The following is a 17335-nucleotide window of genomic DNA, read 5'->3' on the forward strand; positions in this document are numbered from 1 at the left end:
TAAAAAATAAAGACATTTTTGATGTGTCCATAATGATGAGCTGATTAAATGATGAAATATTCTGACATTGAGAAGGCTGTATAGCATTGAGAATTAAGTTAAAATACAATTAAAATACAATTGAATTTATCAAAAGTGGTGATCAAATCTCAAAGCAGGTAACTTGAGAAAAAATGAGTTTAAATAGTTCATTACACAGTATTATTTTACCTCATTGCTTGTTCATAAAATCTTTGAAATATTGAAAAAAAATGTCTAAAAATATTGAAATAATGAGTAAAATATCTAAAGAAAATATTCAAATGTTAAATAAAATGTCTAAAGAAAATATTAAAATAATGAATACAAAAGGCTAAAGAAAATATTGAAATATTGAATAAAATGTCAAAAAAAAAGAAAAACTAAAAAAATCAGATGCACATGGTAAAAGTTATTACGTTTATAAACTACTCATAAATGATTCCAAACTTTTGAACACTACAGAAAGTCTGTACTTTCAAAAGGAGATCGGCGCCATCTGTCCCATCTGCCACTGTTCTTCATGATCTGTGTAATGATTACTGACAGAATGGAAGACTCACCACGGTTTGCTTTATTAAATACTTCTGTACGGTTTCAGATCTGCTCTTCTTTATGAAACGTTTTACAAAAGAAATGCCAACAATAAAGCTCCAAATGAAGAGCTCAGCTGGTCACAGTGCAGCTGCCCTTAACTAAACTGCATACATGCACATACATAATCTTCCTTTATCAAGTCACAGATGAGATACTATGTAGAAATCTCAGTGACTTCTATTTTTGTAACAGTCAGATTTCCCCTTTAAACGTTTCTCATCACTCTTCTTTTGATTTCCAGGGTGCTGCAGGACCACAGGGCTCACATGGTTTTATGGGTGACAGAGTAAGTGTGACTTTATTGTTTTACTGCCTTTCTTTATAGAAGAATTTTCCGTAGAGACTCTGAGATGGCAAAACGCTCAGGCTGTATCTGTTACAGCTGTTACAGCTAATGTCAGGGGCGTTGGGTGGGCACGTAAATATCTGGGGCTCAATTCAGTGTAGAATTATTTTCGTACCTCCAGAATATTTTGTGTGTGTTTTTACACATCAAACAAAGTGTGCAATTCAGCAATGTTGATTGGTGTGTCTTATAAACAAAATAATAAAAAAGAAAGAAGAGTGAAAACACTCATTATAACAGGAAATAAAACAGTGTCAAAACAGATGTTTCCCTGATAATGACGTTATTAAAGTGCTGTGCACACTTCCTCTCTCTCAACATCAGTTTCTTCTACATGTCTCCTCTCAAATCTCCTGCTAACACACAAACATGTTATCTGTACTTTTTGTATATTTTAAAAGCTAATCGGTCATTCAGTGAAACTCTTCTTGCATAAAACCAAACAAGAAACAATATTTTACATATAAAAATTCATGCTAAAACAAAGCATCTTGTCTTGGTCATTTTGTGTCCTGATAAATGCTGTTAGAGATCTGCAAGGCCCTTCAATACTTTGTGTATTTTGTACATTTGGGTATACTTTTCCACTTACAACATTACTTACTAAATCACAATGTGGCATGACGTTGTGTATAGTGCTTTCAGTGGTTGAATTAAATTGTAAAATTCTAGAGGGATGGTGGCTGTTAACTCAGCGGGAGACTTGGTTTGACGTTAAGAATTCCAGGTACATCAAAAGAAATGGTGGCTAAATCTCAAATATTGTAACTGAGCAGGTGAGGCAGTTGGATCCAAGTGCTGAGTCTGTTTATTAGGTTCCAAATTAACATCCAAGTGGAACACCAGCAGATACGATGAGTAGAGGAGGGTCTATAATAAACACAAAGCTAATATAAAGACAAGGGCATAACGAAACAAACCAGCAAACTAACAAGGAAACCAAAACAGAACACAGTAGCAAAAGAACACCTACAATGCAAGGTCACAGTAGGCAAACAGAGGAGTGTATATGTACAGGAAGCACCTGGGAAAGGGAGGGGTCACAAACTAGACACAGGTGAGGAGGATTAAAGGGGCAGGACAAGGGAGGAGACAAAAACCAATATAAACACAGAACATATGGCAGAAAGAATGGGAAGCATGGACTAGGGAGATTGTGACAAATATACATAAAATAAAAAAAATGATAATAGACATCTTAAGTGGTATCACCCAACAGCATTAATGAAAAGAAACAGAAAGAGGAGACAGCAGTTTTAAAGGGTAAATTTTTGTGCTTCTCAGTGTATGATTTTTTGAGCTCTCACTCCACTTCTGTCAGTCTCCCACCCTGGACTTTAAATAGTCACATCAGATGACACATTTATGTTCTAGTGCTGTTACTAATAGTAAAATCAGTTTATGATGCACCCCTGAAAATTGAGTAATGCCAACTAAATGAATGTGTGGGGTTACAAATATCTTTTTCTTATGCAGTAAAAATGCCAATCTGTATTGTCTTCTGCTTTCTTTGTTAACTGCATTGTGTAGACAGATGCTCTAATGATCATGGTTCCTTATAGTTGTGTGCACAGTTTGGGTGCCCCTGGACAAATTATTTGTTTTGTTGATTTTCTGTGTGAAAAAATAATAAATCCTCTTCAGAGAACACATTTCTGTTTATTCCCTGAATTAAACAAATTGAAAAAATTGTGGCCTCTGCAAAAAGTTACAGCACATTTTATTTTTATGTTTTATTTTTTCCAGTATGTTAAACTCAGCAAATACACAGAAAAATGTGCTGAAATTGCAGATAAATGCCGTATTTAGTATTTAGTTTGTTCCTTATAGAGGACGTGTCAACATTTTACATAGAAGGCCATAAGAACATGTAGTATGACCTGGGGTGTTCAAACAAATGTGCATGTTTTTTATATATTGACTGTTTCTTAAGGGTAAACGAGGACCTGATGGAGACAAGGGGGATATGGGACCAAAAGGTGACAAAGTAAGTGTTAATGCAGTAATGTGCAGAAGGATTATGTTTTCTACAGATTATATATAATACTGTAGAATCACTGTAAAATATAATGTTTTTTTGTTCTTGTGGAAATGTGATAACACAGACACTTTGCATTCTTCTCCATGTCCAACCCAGGGTATTAAAGGGGCCCCAGGGATACAGGGTTCTCAGGGTGAACAGGGATCTTCAGGTTTTCCTGGTTTTCCAGGAATGAAAGGTCAGCCTGGACCAAGAGGGATCCAGGTACAGACCACAGGTCCCAGCCCACATAACTGAGTAACAGCTGAGTTGCTAAGTTTGAATTATATTAATTATAACTGCATCATTTCCTCACCATACGATTCATTTAGCATGTTATAACTGTATTATACTGTTATAAATCTTTTATACTGATAATAAGTTTATGTATGTTTTTCTGCTGGTACTGTGCCTTTTTTAACTGATGAGTTTCTGTTTGCCTTTCTCTCTCTTCCTCTGTCTTTCAGGGAGAAGATGGAGAGGCTGGTCCACGGGGCAAAACAGGAAAGGAGGGTCCAAAGGTCAGTACCCGCACAGCTGGCCTGGTATTTGGGATGGAACCATTTAAACATGTTCTCTTTAAAATACAAAGAGAAAAATAGATATAAAGTTATCACTTAGTCTGTACTGTCATTGACTCCTGAAACTATATAAAATCTATGTTTGAAACTGAATTACTTTATCAGACAATGCAATAAATTTGATATGCTTCTAAAACACCTGTCACAATTGTGCTAAAGGGGCAGAGGGGCCCAGATGGCCGTCAGGGAAAACCAGGACCCAGGGGGCCAAAGGTAATACACATCTATAAATAATTTTATGTTGGATTGTTTTGTTTTTTGTATTATTTGTATTGTTAATGTGTTATTTGTATTTGTATGTAATGCTCGGTTAAAAGTAATTTAATAATTTCCACACTTTAATAAATAACTTATATCACACAGTATTTTAAATTTTATGTTACATCATAATTAATTATAAAGCATAATAAGTTCTGACTGACATTCTGGTGGGCATCTGCCTTTCCTTTAGGGCCGTACCGGACAAAGAGGTCACACTGGTATGCCCGGACCACCGGTAAGAGTCTGTTTTTGCACCAGGCAAAAATTTAGAGGAGCTCAGTTAGTACAGAATTTCAGAACTTGTTGTATTTTGACTTTTCAGGGGTTGCCAGGTTCTCCAGGAGCAGTGGGAGCTGAAGGAAAGCCTGGTACACAGGTTCCCATTCTATATTCTAATACCATGATCACTGCTTCTTCTTCTGTTTCTGTGGAGAGTAACCTACAAAAAATAATGTTCTGGCTTAAAAAGTTAGGTAACTGGCTACTTTTACATTTTGAGTTCAAATAGTAAGTCAACAGAACATGAGATGGAGATTCTGTTGACTTACTATTAGAAGTTCAATTACCACAAACATTTTAAAGCAGCCATTAAAAAAACAAATTTTTTACATAGAATTGGCATTTTTTAAACAGTGTACAGGGGATAGGAAGGGGCTTCTGTGTCTGTAGTGTATGTAAGGCTGTTTTAACAGTAAGTTGTGTTTCTTCTCAGTAATCCAACAGCAATAGCAGCATAAGGTTTCGTAGTAAAAGTATTAGCCTTGTACTTGCAACAAACATGGTCCACTGTAGTAGAGGAATGATATACACTCATCGTCAAAAAATTAGTTGCACCCAGAAGGAAGTGTCTGATTGCAATGCTATTCGGAAGGAAGATGAAGGTTACCAGGAACAATAAATGATTAAACATTTAGACTGATATGAGCAATATTCATTGAGCTACACATACAGAAGTAGTGTCTCTCAGTATGGCGTCCCGCCGCCATGTTTGCAAACGCAAAATGCCCGACGTCTTGGCATTGAGTTGTAGGGGTTCCTAATGGTGTCCTGCGGTAAACCATCCCATGCAGCTTGAACATTCTCACGCAGTTCGTGCAGTTGTTGTGGTAGGGGTGGAGTGTAGATATTGCGTCCAATAGCATCCCCCACATTTTCAATCAGGGATAGGTCTGGCGATGCGGCTGGCCATGGCATAGTGTCTGTCGTCAAGGCAAGCTCTTGAGACGGCAGCAGTACGCGGACGAGTGTTGTCCTGTTGGAATAGCACACCGGAGTGTGCGTTCAGAAAAGGTAGGGCCACTGGTTGCAGGACCTCATTAAAGTAACATTGGGCTGTCATAGTGCCTGTAATAAAGACCAAAGGTGATCTGGTATTGTACGAAATTGCACCCCACACCATGACACCAGGCCTTCTGGACGTGTGATGTGTGACAACAAATCGTTCAGCTTGGCGCTGACCACGGTGCCTCACACACGGATTCCATGGTTGTCTCGACCAAGACAAAAGCGGGACTCGTCACTGAAGATGACCCGCTGCCGTTCTGCGTCACTCCATGACAGTCTGGCACAACACCATTGCAGTCTTTGGCGATGTTGACATGGTGTTATGGGCAGTTGTCGTAACGGTCTGCATGCATGTAGTCCTGTGTTGTGCAGCCATCTGCCAATCGTGCTGGCACTAACAGGATGACTCATGGAGGGCATCACTGCTCGCTGAATGTCCACAATCGTGGCTGTTTGGTCACTCTGCCCATGTCGGACAATCCGTTGGTTCTCCCTCTCCGTGGTTCTTGTAGGTTTCCCAGATCCTTCATGTCGCTTATGCTTGCCTTCTTCTATTCACTGCCACCAACAGCGTGCTGTGGTAATATCCGCACGACCAGTATGGCGCACAATACATCGATAAGACCATCCCGCCTCCTGGAGCCCAACGATGCGACCCCTCTCAAACTCTTCCAACTGCTCTAATTGCTTTTGAACTCTTCTCCGAGGCATATTTTTCTTGCAAAGGATGCTACCAACACAACAGCTTGAGTCAGAATGGAATGTATGCAACAGGACAACCTTATATAGTCAGTCAGGTACAGCAATAAGGTCCGTCTTTGCTTACGTCACATGCGCGGCTGAACATGAAACTTAATCATTTGCATGTCTCACAGTGTCAAACCTACCCACCGGGTTTCTCTCCTGTTGGTTGATTCCTTGTGGGTTCAACTATTTTTTTGACTTTTTGCCTAATAATTTTAAAAGTGCATTAAAAATAAAAAGCTGGATGATGTTTAATAGAAGTAATACTGTGCTCATGAATTTCTCCTGTGTTTCAGGGACCTCAAGGTGCTATGGGTAACCCAGGGGAAAAAGGACTAATGGTGAATACAATGCTCTCAAAGCTTCAGCCACTGATCTGAAACCATATTTCTTTCTCCTTTTTTTTGATATACATGTATTCTGCTCATCCTTTGACCCATTAATATTATTTTACTCCACTGAGGGTTTTACTGTGGTGAAATAAGCTCTATACTAGTGTTGCCATGTATTTTGACTCAGCCACTGATGCAAACCAAATAAAAACAGGTGATCGTGTTTTTATGCGATGGGATATGCTTTTTATGGTTTCATAAAGAGGTTCCCCTGAACAGTGACAACCTTTGCAAGAATTTATTGAGTTGAAAGGGGGCTGCTTGTTAAAAGTTTCTGGTGCTTCATATTGACCATAAATGGTCCCAGTAAAACATGCAGTGCGTGGTCACTATCGGCAGCAGAAGAAATAAATACACATACCTATATGTGCACACAAAGATTTGCAGTAATCCTCCATTCTCACCCTTTTCCAGGGCTTTCAGGGCATTGCAGGAGAGCACGGTCTGGATGGACCACCAGGACCTCCTGTGAGCTTCCTTTCCTCTTTCCTTTTAGTAATACGAATTCATTTAAAACAACTTTAGTACTACAGCAGTCCTACAGTCCCCTCTGATTTAGCATCTAATTTAATTTAAGAACACCCATAGTGACCGCTAATTTGCTTTGGCAGTAATATAAAATTCATAAGCAATTTATTTGCAGGTAGTTTACTAGCAACAAGGTTTAAATAGCAGGTGTCCAGAATTTCATTTACATATTGGGCAGCTCTTTTGGGCTTTGTGGAAACATGTTCAGTCATGGACAATTAAATCAGAAACGTTTCTGAAAAATGAAATTTGGTCCTTAGGAACACAGGCTAATGAAGTGATAGAGCGCAAACAAAAGATTTGTATAGCTCAAACGTGAGGAGTGATTTACAGGGTGTCAGTAGAAATATTGTTCACAACACTGTGACAAGCATAAAAGGGATTTGGAAACACTTCATTTAAAGGAACACATACTTGATATTTACTAAGGTCCTTTTTTTAGTAAATTTTGACTTGGACACTTCTAAATTGTTTATTTATTATGCATTAAGCCTAATTCATTATGGCCTGTATTAGCACTGTATTATAATTAGGCGTCTCTCATGTGAAATTCACTAGTAATTGCGTTGTTAGTTGTAATAATGCACAATAAACATTGTGCATTGTTATACAAATCACTGTGCATGAATTATCACCTAAATTTACACATTATTAATGTAATCACTGGCAGCATTTGATTCCCACAGGTTCTAGGCAGTGTCAAGTTTATTTCTTTGTTTAAATTCATGACAGAGGAATTAACACGATTACGACTGCAAGATATGTTCCATATTCTGAAGTGGAGATTTACACATCACTAATTAAAGGCTAAAAAAGAGCTGAACGAGTTAATTTTAGGACTGGTGAGGTATTATTTGAGTTATAGATATAGACTTAGTATAAATCTACAATTGTTATTTTGGCTTTGGTGGCTTCTGATTTGCAGATTGCAAATTATGCCAGTCTTTAAAAGGCCCGTTATCCTATATACTTGTTGTTTTTTATATTTTTCACCTGATGTCCACTTCAAACGTTTATGCAGTTTTATGTACTAAAAACTGCTATGGTTCATTTTTAAATGACCATTGTCCAACCTCTCTTCATCCCTTAGGGCATTATCAAGCCTTTAAGATACCGTAATCATACATAAATGAGCTCCCTTCTGATTGGCTGCCATGTATCGTGCATCAATCAAAAAGCACTGATAACCTCAGCATGAATGGGTGGGACTAAGCTGCTGTAGACTGAATGAGCAAATATATATATATATATATATATATACATATATATATATATAAATATATATATATAATATATATATAATGTATACATATATGTATATAAACAATATATTCAAAACAAGCTGATATGGGCCCTTTAATCTTAGTGTTCCTTTAGTATGATAGCAGTAGCTGACTGTATTCCTCTAACAGAAAATGTATATCTAAATTAATAAAATATCAAATGTATGGAAAATTGTCTCTTCCTTTCATATCACTCTGAAGATTTAGTCACACAATAACAACAATAGCAGTTTTTGGCCTATACCAGAAATTCAATTTCAGTACCTTAAAAATCTTAATATTAACTTATTTAGCTCTTTTTTAACCTTTAATCAGTGATGTATAAATCTCCACTTTAGAATATGGAACTCATCTTTACGTATTCTTAACTTATTAAACTCTCAAGTAATACATTTAAATAACATAATACATTTGACACTACCTAGAACCTGTAGAGATCAAATGCTTCCAGTTAAACTTCAGTAAGATGTGAATTTAGGTGACAGTTAATGTCCAGGAATTTGCATGACAATGTCTGTAACCCCTAATAAGTTTTCCTTAAAACAAGTCCCAGCAGGGATTTGAATAAGTCTGTGAACGGACTGTAATTTTGATGAGGGGAGTGAAGTGAGGAAACAGTTGTCTTTAGAATGCTACTCTTAAATTTATGAAATGAACCACTTTGATCCATTTACTATGATCTGAGTCTAACACTAGTCTATCAAATCCTCTTAACCCTATTAATTAGGAAGCGCAAATAAAAAGAAATGAGTAATTACACAGGCAAATTCTGTTCACCGTCACTTCCACACAATCCACTTTTTTAATATTAGTTTAAACATTTATGCAAACACTTGTGGGTAAATTAAAATCAGCAAATCTCTTTGTCCAGGTGTTATTAAATTAGCTCTTGTACTTTTGTGTTTCAGCTTGCGTCTTTGCAGGCGTTAGACCCCAAAGCAGCTAATACTTCTCCCACTTCAGCAGGAGTGATTGATAGAGAGATATAACAAATGCATGTGTGAAATTGGAAAGAGTTCACCATATACATGTTTTCTTATAAACTCTTAAGCATGACTAATAATTTTTTCTATAATAGGGTCCACCGGGTCGAGAAGGGCCGATGGGCAGTCCGGGGCCGCCAGGAGAGAGGGTATTTGTTTTTCTGCTCATTTGCTTGTTTAGGACCTTTTTTGTATGTGTGTAGCTGATTAGTGATGGTGTTTGTGTGGTTATTTTCTCAGGGTTTCTCTGGGAAGTCTGGAGCAGAGGGTCCTCAGGGCCCTGTTGGCATGTATGTAAGTGATGTCTCTGCAGGGGTCTCTGGGAGAGGGCACTTGGGTGTGAAAAGGGATTTTCATTTTTTGTAATTTATGCATTTAAGACTTCAGGAAATGGCCTTTCCATTTCCTACTTATATTAAAAAGTGTAGTTGCAGCAATCTGTAGTCATAAATGTATATGTTTGGTGGCCTTTTTATTAAGTACACTTGCTTGTGAAGGCTAATTTCCAGCTCCATCTAAATTTTTATTTTAGTACATAATGCAGCCACATGTGAGAAATGCAAGTCTGACGGTTAATATTTTCTTACTTTTTTCATTTTTGGAAGTTCTGTTTTTATAGTGTCTTTAATATTGACTTATCAACTAAGCTTCTTTATTTGTCTACAGGTTACATATATAAACGCTGCAGCAAAATGACTTTATTTTAATATGCGGACATTGGTATCAAATGATCAAAGGTGGATAAGGCTTAATGTATTTAAGACCTGATCCTCTAAAATAAGACTGGTTCGGCACTGATCCCAATCCTCCGGATTGGATTGGGACATCCCTAGCTTTTTAAGGAATTGCAATAAGCCAAAAATATTCAGTGAATGGCTACAGTGGGTATAGTCATATGCAAAAGTTTGGGTGCTCCTGATCAAATTACGTTTAGTTGATCTGAAAATAAGTGAAAATATGAATAATGTTGAAAATAGGTTAACATGTCCCCTACAGAGAACACATTGCAGAGCTTAGTGCATAAGAAATAACATAAAATGTGGCCTGTACAAAAGTTATGGCATTTTATATTTTATGTTATACTCAACAGATAAATAGAAATTATGCACTATAATTTGCATTAAAAATTGTTGCTTGTAGATGATGCGTTAACTTATTACAACTTAGAAAATCAACAATACATGTAATTTGACCAGGAGTGTGATAACTTTTGCATAAGACTGTACATGATTGCTGAACCTGGACATTTATATATTAGGAAAATGTTCATTTATGCTGCAACTTGGGCTGAAAGAATAATCATTTTTCATATCTAAATCGGAATTTAAGAGAGTGCGATTTTCAAATCGCAAGAGCTGCATTTTTTTTTTAATTATAGCCTGCATAATTAAACTTTGTCTTAAGTTTTAAGAGGGAAATTTAAGGCAATAACACAGGGTTGTACCCTGCCTGTAGAGTTAGACTAATCAGAGGCAACCAAACCTCCATGTGTTGTGACATCACAACCACAACTTACTGGCTTTCTGGCTCACTACATTAAGATGTCAAGCCTTTAGCTTTAGATATTTTCCCCAAATCGTTCAGCCCTAGCTGCAACATGCAGATGATTTTGCCAGAATTTGGTATAAATACTATGAATCATTGAATCCATCCAGTCTTATGTCATAGGCACATAGTGTTGGTAGCATAATGGTGTGGAAAAAAGTTAACGTTGCCACTTTATATACCTTGATACCAACTGGGCACTATTCAGATATCGCAATGTACCCAAGTATTGTTTCTTAAGCATGCATTTTAGCTGAACTTTGACAAATCTGTCCAGTATCTGATAGAATAATCCCGATACGTCCAGCAGGATAACGTGCCACATTATAAAGCATGCCGCATCTCAACAAGGCTCCAGTGGCTCCAGTGGCTTTCACAGCCCCTATAACTCAGTCAAATGGAGCACCTTGAAGATGAAGTGTCATAAGAGGGCTGCATCAAGAAAGGCTGAGAGATCTCTAGGAGCAATGAATGATGCTGTGAATATATTAAAATCTCTACGGGTTCTTTCCATCTTGTTTAATTCACACAGTGAAGAATACTGGCTGTTCTGGAGGCAAAATGGGTCCAACCCAATACAGGATAGTAATAAAGTGGGTTTTCAGTGTTGATTTTTTGGTCTGTTATATCTTTACACTGTTTGTTTCTACCCCTCAAGGGCTTCCCAGGACCTATGGGCATGCGAGGAAGACCAGGACACATGGGAGAACGGGTGAAGACATATTGCATGCATCATATTCATTACTCTTGCATAACTGTTGTCTCTTGTATGGTAATCCGCTTCAAGCAGATACAGATACAGTCAGAAAAAGACTCTCTATGTAAATATGTGTATGATGTTTACCAATACCATATAATATTTACAGGGACAGCCTGGTGTGAAAGGACCTCCAGGACCCCTTGGGAAGCCTGGACCCCCAGTAAGTATAATTTGTTTTTACTAGATACTCTATGTTTGGCAGAAAAACATTTTAAAATGTAAAATAATATATCAATGTGAATCTTTTTTCTTCTGTGATAAGGGTCCCCCAGGGCCAGTTGGAGAAAGAGGCCCTCCGGGAGCCCAGGTGAGACTGTTCAACATGTAAAATAAGAAACTGCAGTTCTATAGTGTGGTTGGTGTGGTTTAAATTTCCATAATGCAGATAAGGGACTGAAAGTACCGGTATTCCTTTTCAGTTGCTCTGTCTTCTCATTACGTATCTGTTTCTTCAGGGCAGACAAGGAGATCCTGGGCCACAAGGAATAGATGGAATGTCTGTAAGTTTTATTAAGATTGACCATTGACCATTTTTTTTTCATTTCTTTTTACTTAACAACTGAAATGTGTTGTCTGTTTTGTTATAGGGTCCTCCAGGGCTGCAGGGAGTGGATGGAACCATGGGAAGGCCAGGACCTCCTGGCAGTAAAGGTGCTCCAGGAGATCCAGGCCCAAATGGGCCTCCAGGTATCCCAGTAAGTGTAAGGCTTTTGTATGGACTCTTAATTCCATTAACCTAATTAAATTACATTTAAATTGAGTTAATAAAGCAGTGAGTGAGGTGCCAGGCGTATACTGGAATGTTCACACACAAAAGTCCAATGGTCACCAACTCTGGTCCTGAAAATTTAACTGACTGTGTAGTGTAGTTCCAGTGATAATTTGACACACCTGCTGTAGCTTATTTACTTCTTCAGAAGTTCTAGGTACAGGCCAGAACTTATCTCTTGCAGGAAGGTAGATCTCCAGGAGAGGACTGGTGACCACTACTGTAGTCTACAGAGAATGGAGTTATAAAAAGTCGGTTACAGTAGGTTTATGATTACCAAAACTGGAGGTGTCATTGACAAAATATTACTAATGTAACGAATCATGATTTCTGCTGCAGCACAGTGATGTTTGGTCAGAACTTCACAAAAACACTATAAATCCATGGATTCCGAGGTGTCAATACTACAGGCTGGTTATACTGGTTATATAAGTAGAATATTGATAGTGGTGGAATAATGATGTGGCAAAAGTTTCTTTTTGGCACACATTTGGTCCCTTAATGTCTGCCACATAGAAAAGGCAATACTCTAAAGACTGGGTGTCCAAACTTACCTGCCGATGTGGCTGCAAGTTTTCATTCCAGCCAAACAGGAGCACACTTCATATATTTAAGCAACTATTGGAGACTTTGCTTTTGGATGAGAATTGGATACAACTAAGGATTAAAAAATGGAAAACCTGGTAAAAATGAAAACCTGTAGGGACACAAGTGCTGTGTGGGTAAGGCTGTAAGGTTGGTGGCCCCTGTTCTAAACTCTCCTTCAATGTTGAATGGCTACAGAACTGTTCCATTATTTTCTCCAGGGCCCTCAGGGTGCTGATGGCTTGCCAGGACCACCTGGGGAGAGAGGAGACAAGGTCAGAGAGTGCTAAGAGCCCAAGATCTGTTTACCATGTGCTTTGCTTTGCTTGAGTCACCTGCATAAAATTGTGTGTTAATTTACAGGGAACACTGGGTCCTCCTGGTGATTTTGGGCCAGCTGGACTCGAAGGACAACAGGTCAGGCCTTTGCTAAAAACAGTTAGTACTGGAGTGGTTGTGGTGTTGTTTTGATAATACATGATTAAGGATATAACCCTATATATAGCACTAATTGACAAATGAAAGACTGGCATAATATTTAAATATGCGTAGAATATCTGATTTCAATAAATTCTGTAGTCGCTTGCTGGTTTCTGTTAATTCTCTGATTTTGTTTTCCTCAGGGTCCACCAGGTCTAGCAGGACCAGAAGGACCACCAGGGAGAAAAGGGGATCAGGTGAGGTGATATGTACAGCATTATGTTGCAAAGTCTGTTCTGAATTTTGTTTATGTCAGAATTTTTGGACAGTGACTGATTTGACTGTTTCTGATTTGCAGGGAGAAAGGGGTCCCTGTGGCAATATTGGTCCTCAGGGAAAGAAAGGAGACCGTGGTCCACAGGGTGCGAAAGGTCTACAGGGTCCACCTGGGCAAGTGGGCAAAGAGGTGAGGGTTTTCAACAGTACAGAAAACCATATCATTCGAGGTCAAACACAATACCCAGATACAAATAATATAAAACAATGAACATACGTCTGTGTCAAACTAGGGAAGTGTTGGTCAGACTGGAGACGCTGGTGACCCGGGACCTAAAGGAGAAAAAGTGAGCCATTTAATACAAACCAAGAGTTTATGTTACATGTGAAACAGACATGATCACACACCATAAATGTTAAGACCAATGAGTATATATCTATGGTGCTCCTTTTCAGGGTGATGCAGGCCCTTGGGGGTTCACTGGTTTGGAGGGTCCATGGGGAGCCCTGGGGGAGAAAGGAGAACGAGGTCCCAAAGGGGACAAGGGCAACATCGGCCTTCTGGTGAGACCAAAGAATATCCTAGCTTTTATTCGTATATTCTAGGGTTACAAAGATCACCACAACACTGTCATGCGTGTGTTCAAGCATGAGCCTCGAACACGTGTTGTAACAATATTTATTAACAGAAAAACACCTCGGCTTACAAGATGAGATGTATATATATGAGAACACAAAATATGCCATGAAGTGTCCGCAATATGTGTACACAGTCCACGTTATTACTTCACAAACTCTTTCTTAAGCCCTATTCAGATGGATTACTTTTCCATGAGGAGGTGGGGTAATGCCAGTTTACCACAGGACATCTGCAGTGTTTATGGCCAGTTCGCACAGGATAAGAAGTCTCAGTATAAATGACAGAGATGGGAGTGGCTACTTAAGTAACGCACAGCCTTCAGCCCAGAAAAGAATAGAAAATATGTTAAAACATTTAACTAGTTATTTCGTTTACCCTAATCATATGTTTTGCCTTAGGGGAATACACTGTGCCATTAGCATCACCAATACCTTGAGAATTCTCATCAGTCAACTGTACTGCTCAAAATCATGAGATAAGACAGTAGTGTTACATATTAGCTTGAATTTAGCCACAGAGAAGGCAGAGTGCCTCCACTGACATGTCAATTTGCACAGGATTAATATCACCTGAGGTTATTTCTGCTGCTCTTTTTATGGAAGGTAAAAGTCGCTGGAGTCTTTACTGATGCATGCAGTGGGTAACAAGGACTGACACGGCGCATTTACATTTGCATTATCCCACGTTGTCATGTAAAACTAATCCTATCTGAATAGGGCTTTAGCCAGAAAAAAATAACGCCCCTGTAGAAAGTTTTGGTGGCAAAAAAACTTTATTAACACTGCTATCTCTGTCACTGTACATTCATTTACTGTTTTGTGTCCAGCTTGTTGATGGCACCATTATTGCAATGCTTTTTTTAAAGCATGTGCCTCTTAAGCGAACAGATAAGCTGCAGTCTTTAAAAACTGAATGCTAATCTCAGGCACATTGTGGCTTTATATTGCGGTATAAATAAGGCACATTTTGCACTGCATCTGCACTTGCATGTACATCTGGCACACAGTGTGCAGTAAGTATGACAAAGTTTAACTACATTAGCCTTACACAAAAATTTGATAGGGCTATTCTTTTTAATAATGAAGTTTTGTATGTTTGCTAGCCTACTTAACCATCCTTTCCCACCTAACATTGTGATGTTGATAATTTGTCAGAGTACCAGTCTTAATGTATTTTTTTCTGTTCATGTATGCTTAGTTTTTCCTTTATAGCATCTCAAAAATTGTGATATTGTATATTTGTGTGGAGATAATTTGGTCCACCTTATTTTCAGGGTGAGCCAGGTCTCATGGGTGGACTTGGACCTGCTGGGTTAAAAGGACTGCAGGTCTGTTGAACTGCTGAATACATTTCAAACCAATACAGTTAATACCTTGTTAAGTGGTAGATCTTATTAGCTGCTCCTCTCCTATTTTACTAAGGGTGAGACAGGGCCACCAGGACCGGTAGGAGCCAATGGACCCCCAGGGAATAAGGTACTGAATTAATTAACACTTTTGTAAGTATGTAGATGTAGTGTGTTTATAAGTGATCAACACATTTGCTTTTTCCCACAGGGTGAGCTGGGGCCTAGTGGTGTATGTGGCGTTCCTGGAAACGCTGGGCCTGAGGTAATAAACCCTTAAAAACTGTATGATATCAGAGAATATGAATAAAGATCATAAAGATAAAAGAAGATTTACTGATATCATTCTCTGTTTAAATTAGGGAGCAGCAGGAGCAGCAGGAGTGAGAGGAGACACAGGAAAGCCGGGACCACAGGTATGTAACTACTGTCCTAAGTGTCCTAAGATACGCCTGCATAAACCCTTTAATTCCATCGTTGAATTAATTGTCTTGGATGCAGGGTAGTGAAGGTCCTGTAGGCCCTAAAGGAGATTTTGGGCCTAAAGGATTCACAGGGCCAGATGGAGAGAAAGGAGATTCAGGGAATCAAGGAGAACCAGGTGAAGAGGTGAGAAGACACCATACACAACCACCACTCCAGTTTATTAGTTACTTTCAGAAATTCCACTTTGTAAGTGTTGTTTCATGCAGTGTTTATAATTACATCTGTCCTCAGGGGCTAGAGGGCCTACCAGGTATTCAAGGACCTCCTGGACTGCCTGGTTTAGAGGTGCAGCCCTTTGGTTTTAATTTTGGTTTTATACACACACATATATGTACATAACCAAAGGATGTTCTTTAGAGCATTAGCGTAGAAACACTGTGTATTCATGGATGCGGTGACACAGTCTGGCTTTTTAGTCTTTAGTCTTTAGTCTTTAGTCTAGGCTTAGATGAAATCATCATAACATGAAATTTGGCCAGGAGCACGCAAACTTTTGCCACTTCAGCCTACAGCAGTTTAGCCCTGCCCACTCATGCTAAAGCTATAAGGAGGGGTTCAGCCTGAACTGCTTTTCAGGAGCCAATCAGAGCGAAGGACATTTACATATTGCTGCTATCGGAAAACAAAACCTCCTATCTCTAAAATTGTGACTTCACAGGAGAAAAAACAAACTTTATTTTTTGGGCCGTTTCTTTGTGTCCATTCATCATGTAAAGGACAACAGATATTTATAAATTATGTACAAATTTAAAAAACAACAAAACTAGAGATGCAATGTTTTGTGTCCGACAACAGCGACATACGTCTTAAGCCAGGGTTACACTACACGACTTTTACCCCCAAATTTAGCCCCGATTCTCAGTCTGACCGAGTCCGAGCTGGTTGGCTCCAGTCTGCAGATTTGTGGGTCAGAATTGACAGTTGGAGAGGCAATCGACACCCTACATCCTTGCAATCCTTACAGACATATGCAAACGAGGACTGCAGGACTACACCTGTGCCATTTGGGACAGGGCTATTGAATGTCTCACAAACATTTAGGTGTTTTTTGACTTGTGACTCACCCTGTAGTTCTGTGTAACTAAATGTGTGCATTAGATATCTCTCAAAGACCTGTTTATGTGTATTTTGTGTACTGAGTTTTGACTACAATTTGAGAGCCTTTATCTCATTCCCACTTTTTTTTCCCCCAGGGATCCCCTGGGGAGTCAGGTGCTCAGGGGCCACCAGGCCCACCAGGAGCCCAGGTCAGTGCACAGAGACCTTCGTTCATTAGGTTTCTTACCAGTTTACCAAACATACACATACAAAGTATAGAGAGATCGAAAAAGATCATACATTTTTAAAACTAATCAAGTGCTACTAATATAAATTGTACTTTATATAATTGTCCAAAAACCAGACTTAGTTATATTTCATCATGCTGATGATGTTTATGCAGTAAGAGCAGTGACAGCTTAAACACCATAAAC

General features: G+C 38.7%; 1 protein-coding gene across 1 annotated transcript in view; it reads left to right on the forward strand.

Annotated features, from left to right (window-relative positions):
- The window catches only part of si:ch211-196i2.1 (collagen alpha-1(I) chain), a 114571-nt gene that overhangs the window by 88087 nt on the left and 9149 nt on the right, over nucleotides 1-17335 (forward strand). Inside the window, exons 24-52 of the mRNA XM_036588339.1 lie at nucleotides 857-901; nucleotides 2895-2948; nucleotides 3099-3206; nucleotides 3449-3502; nucleotides 3722-3775; nucleotides 4014-4058; nucleotides 4146-4199; nucleotides 6148-6192; nucleotides 6658-6711; nucleotides 9133-9186; nucleotides 9278-9331; nucleotides 11241-11294; nucleotides 11449-11502; nucleotides 11605-11649; nucleotides 11798-11842; nucleotides 11930-12037; nucleotides 12918-12971; nucleotides 13060-13113; nucleotides 13320-13373; nucleotides 13475-13582; nucleotides 13686-13739; nucleotides 13849-13956; nucleotides 15306-15359; nucleotides 15454-15507; nucleotides 15589-15642; nucleotides 15740-15793; nucleotides 15879-15986; nucleotides 16095-16148; nucleotides 17057-17110. Coding sequence (XP_036444232.1) covers nucleotides 857-901; nucleotides 2895-2948; nucleotides 3099-3206; nucleotides 3449-3502; nucleotides 3722-3775; nucleotides 4014-4058; nucleotides 4146-4199; nucleotides 6148-6192; nucleotides 6658-6711; nucleotides 9133-9186; nucleotides 9278-9331; nucleotides 11241-11294; nucleotides 11449-11502; nucleotides 11605-11649; nucleotides 11798-11842; nucleotides 11930-12037; nucleotides 12918-12971; nucleotides 13060-13113; nucleotides 13320-13373; nucleotides 13475-13582; nucleotides 13686-13739; nucleotides 13849-13956; nucleotides 15306-15359; nucleotides 15454-15507; nucleotides 15589-15642; nucleotides 15740-15793; nucleotides 15879-15986; nucleotides 16095-16148; nucleotides 17057-17110 — 1791 coding nt within the window. The remainder of the gene's footprint in view (nucleotides 1-856; nucleotides 902-2894; nucleotides 2949-3098; nucleotides 3207-3448; nucleotides 3503-3721; nucleotides 3776-4013; nucleotides 4059-4145; nucleotides 4200-6147; nucleotides 6193-6657; nucleotides 6712-9132; nucleotides 9187-9277; nucleotides 9332-11240; nucleotides 11295-11448; nucleotides 11503-11604; nucleotides 11650-11797; nucleotides 11843-11929; nucleotides 12038-12917; nucleotides 12972-13059; nucleotides 13114-13319; nucleotides 13374-13474; nucleotides 13583-13685; nucleotides 13740-13848; nucleotides 13957-15305; nucleotides 15360-15453; nucleotides 15508-15588; nucleotides 15643-15739; nucleotides 15794-15878; nucleotides 15987-16094; nucleotides 16149-17056; nucleotides 17111-17335) is intronic.

The sequence above is a fragment of the Colossoma macropomum genome, unplaced genomic scaffold (assembly GCF_904425465.1).
Source record: "Colossoma macropomum unplaced genomic scaffold, Colossoma_macropomum, whole genome shotgun sequence".
Classification (NCBI taxonomy): domain Eukaryota; kingdom Metazoa; phylum Chordata; class Actinopteri; order Characiformes; family Serrasalmidae; genus Colossoma; species Colossoma macropomum.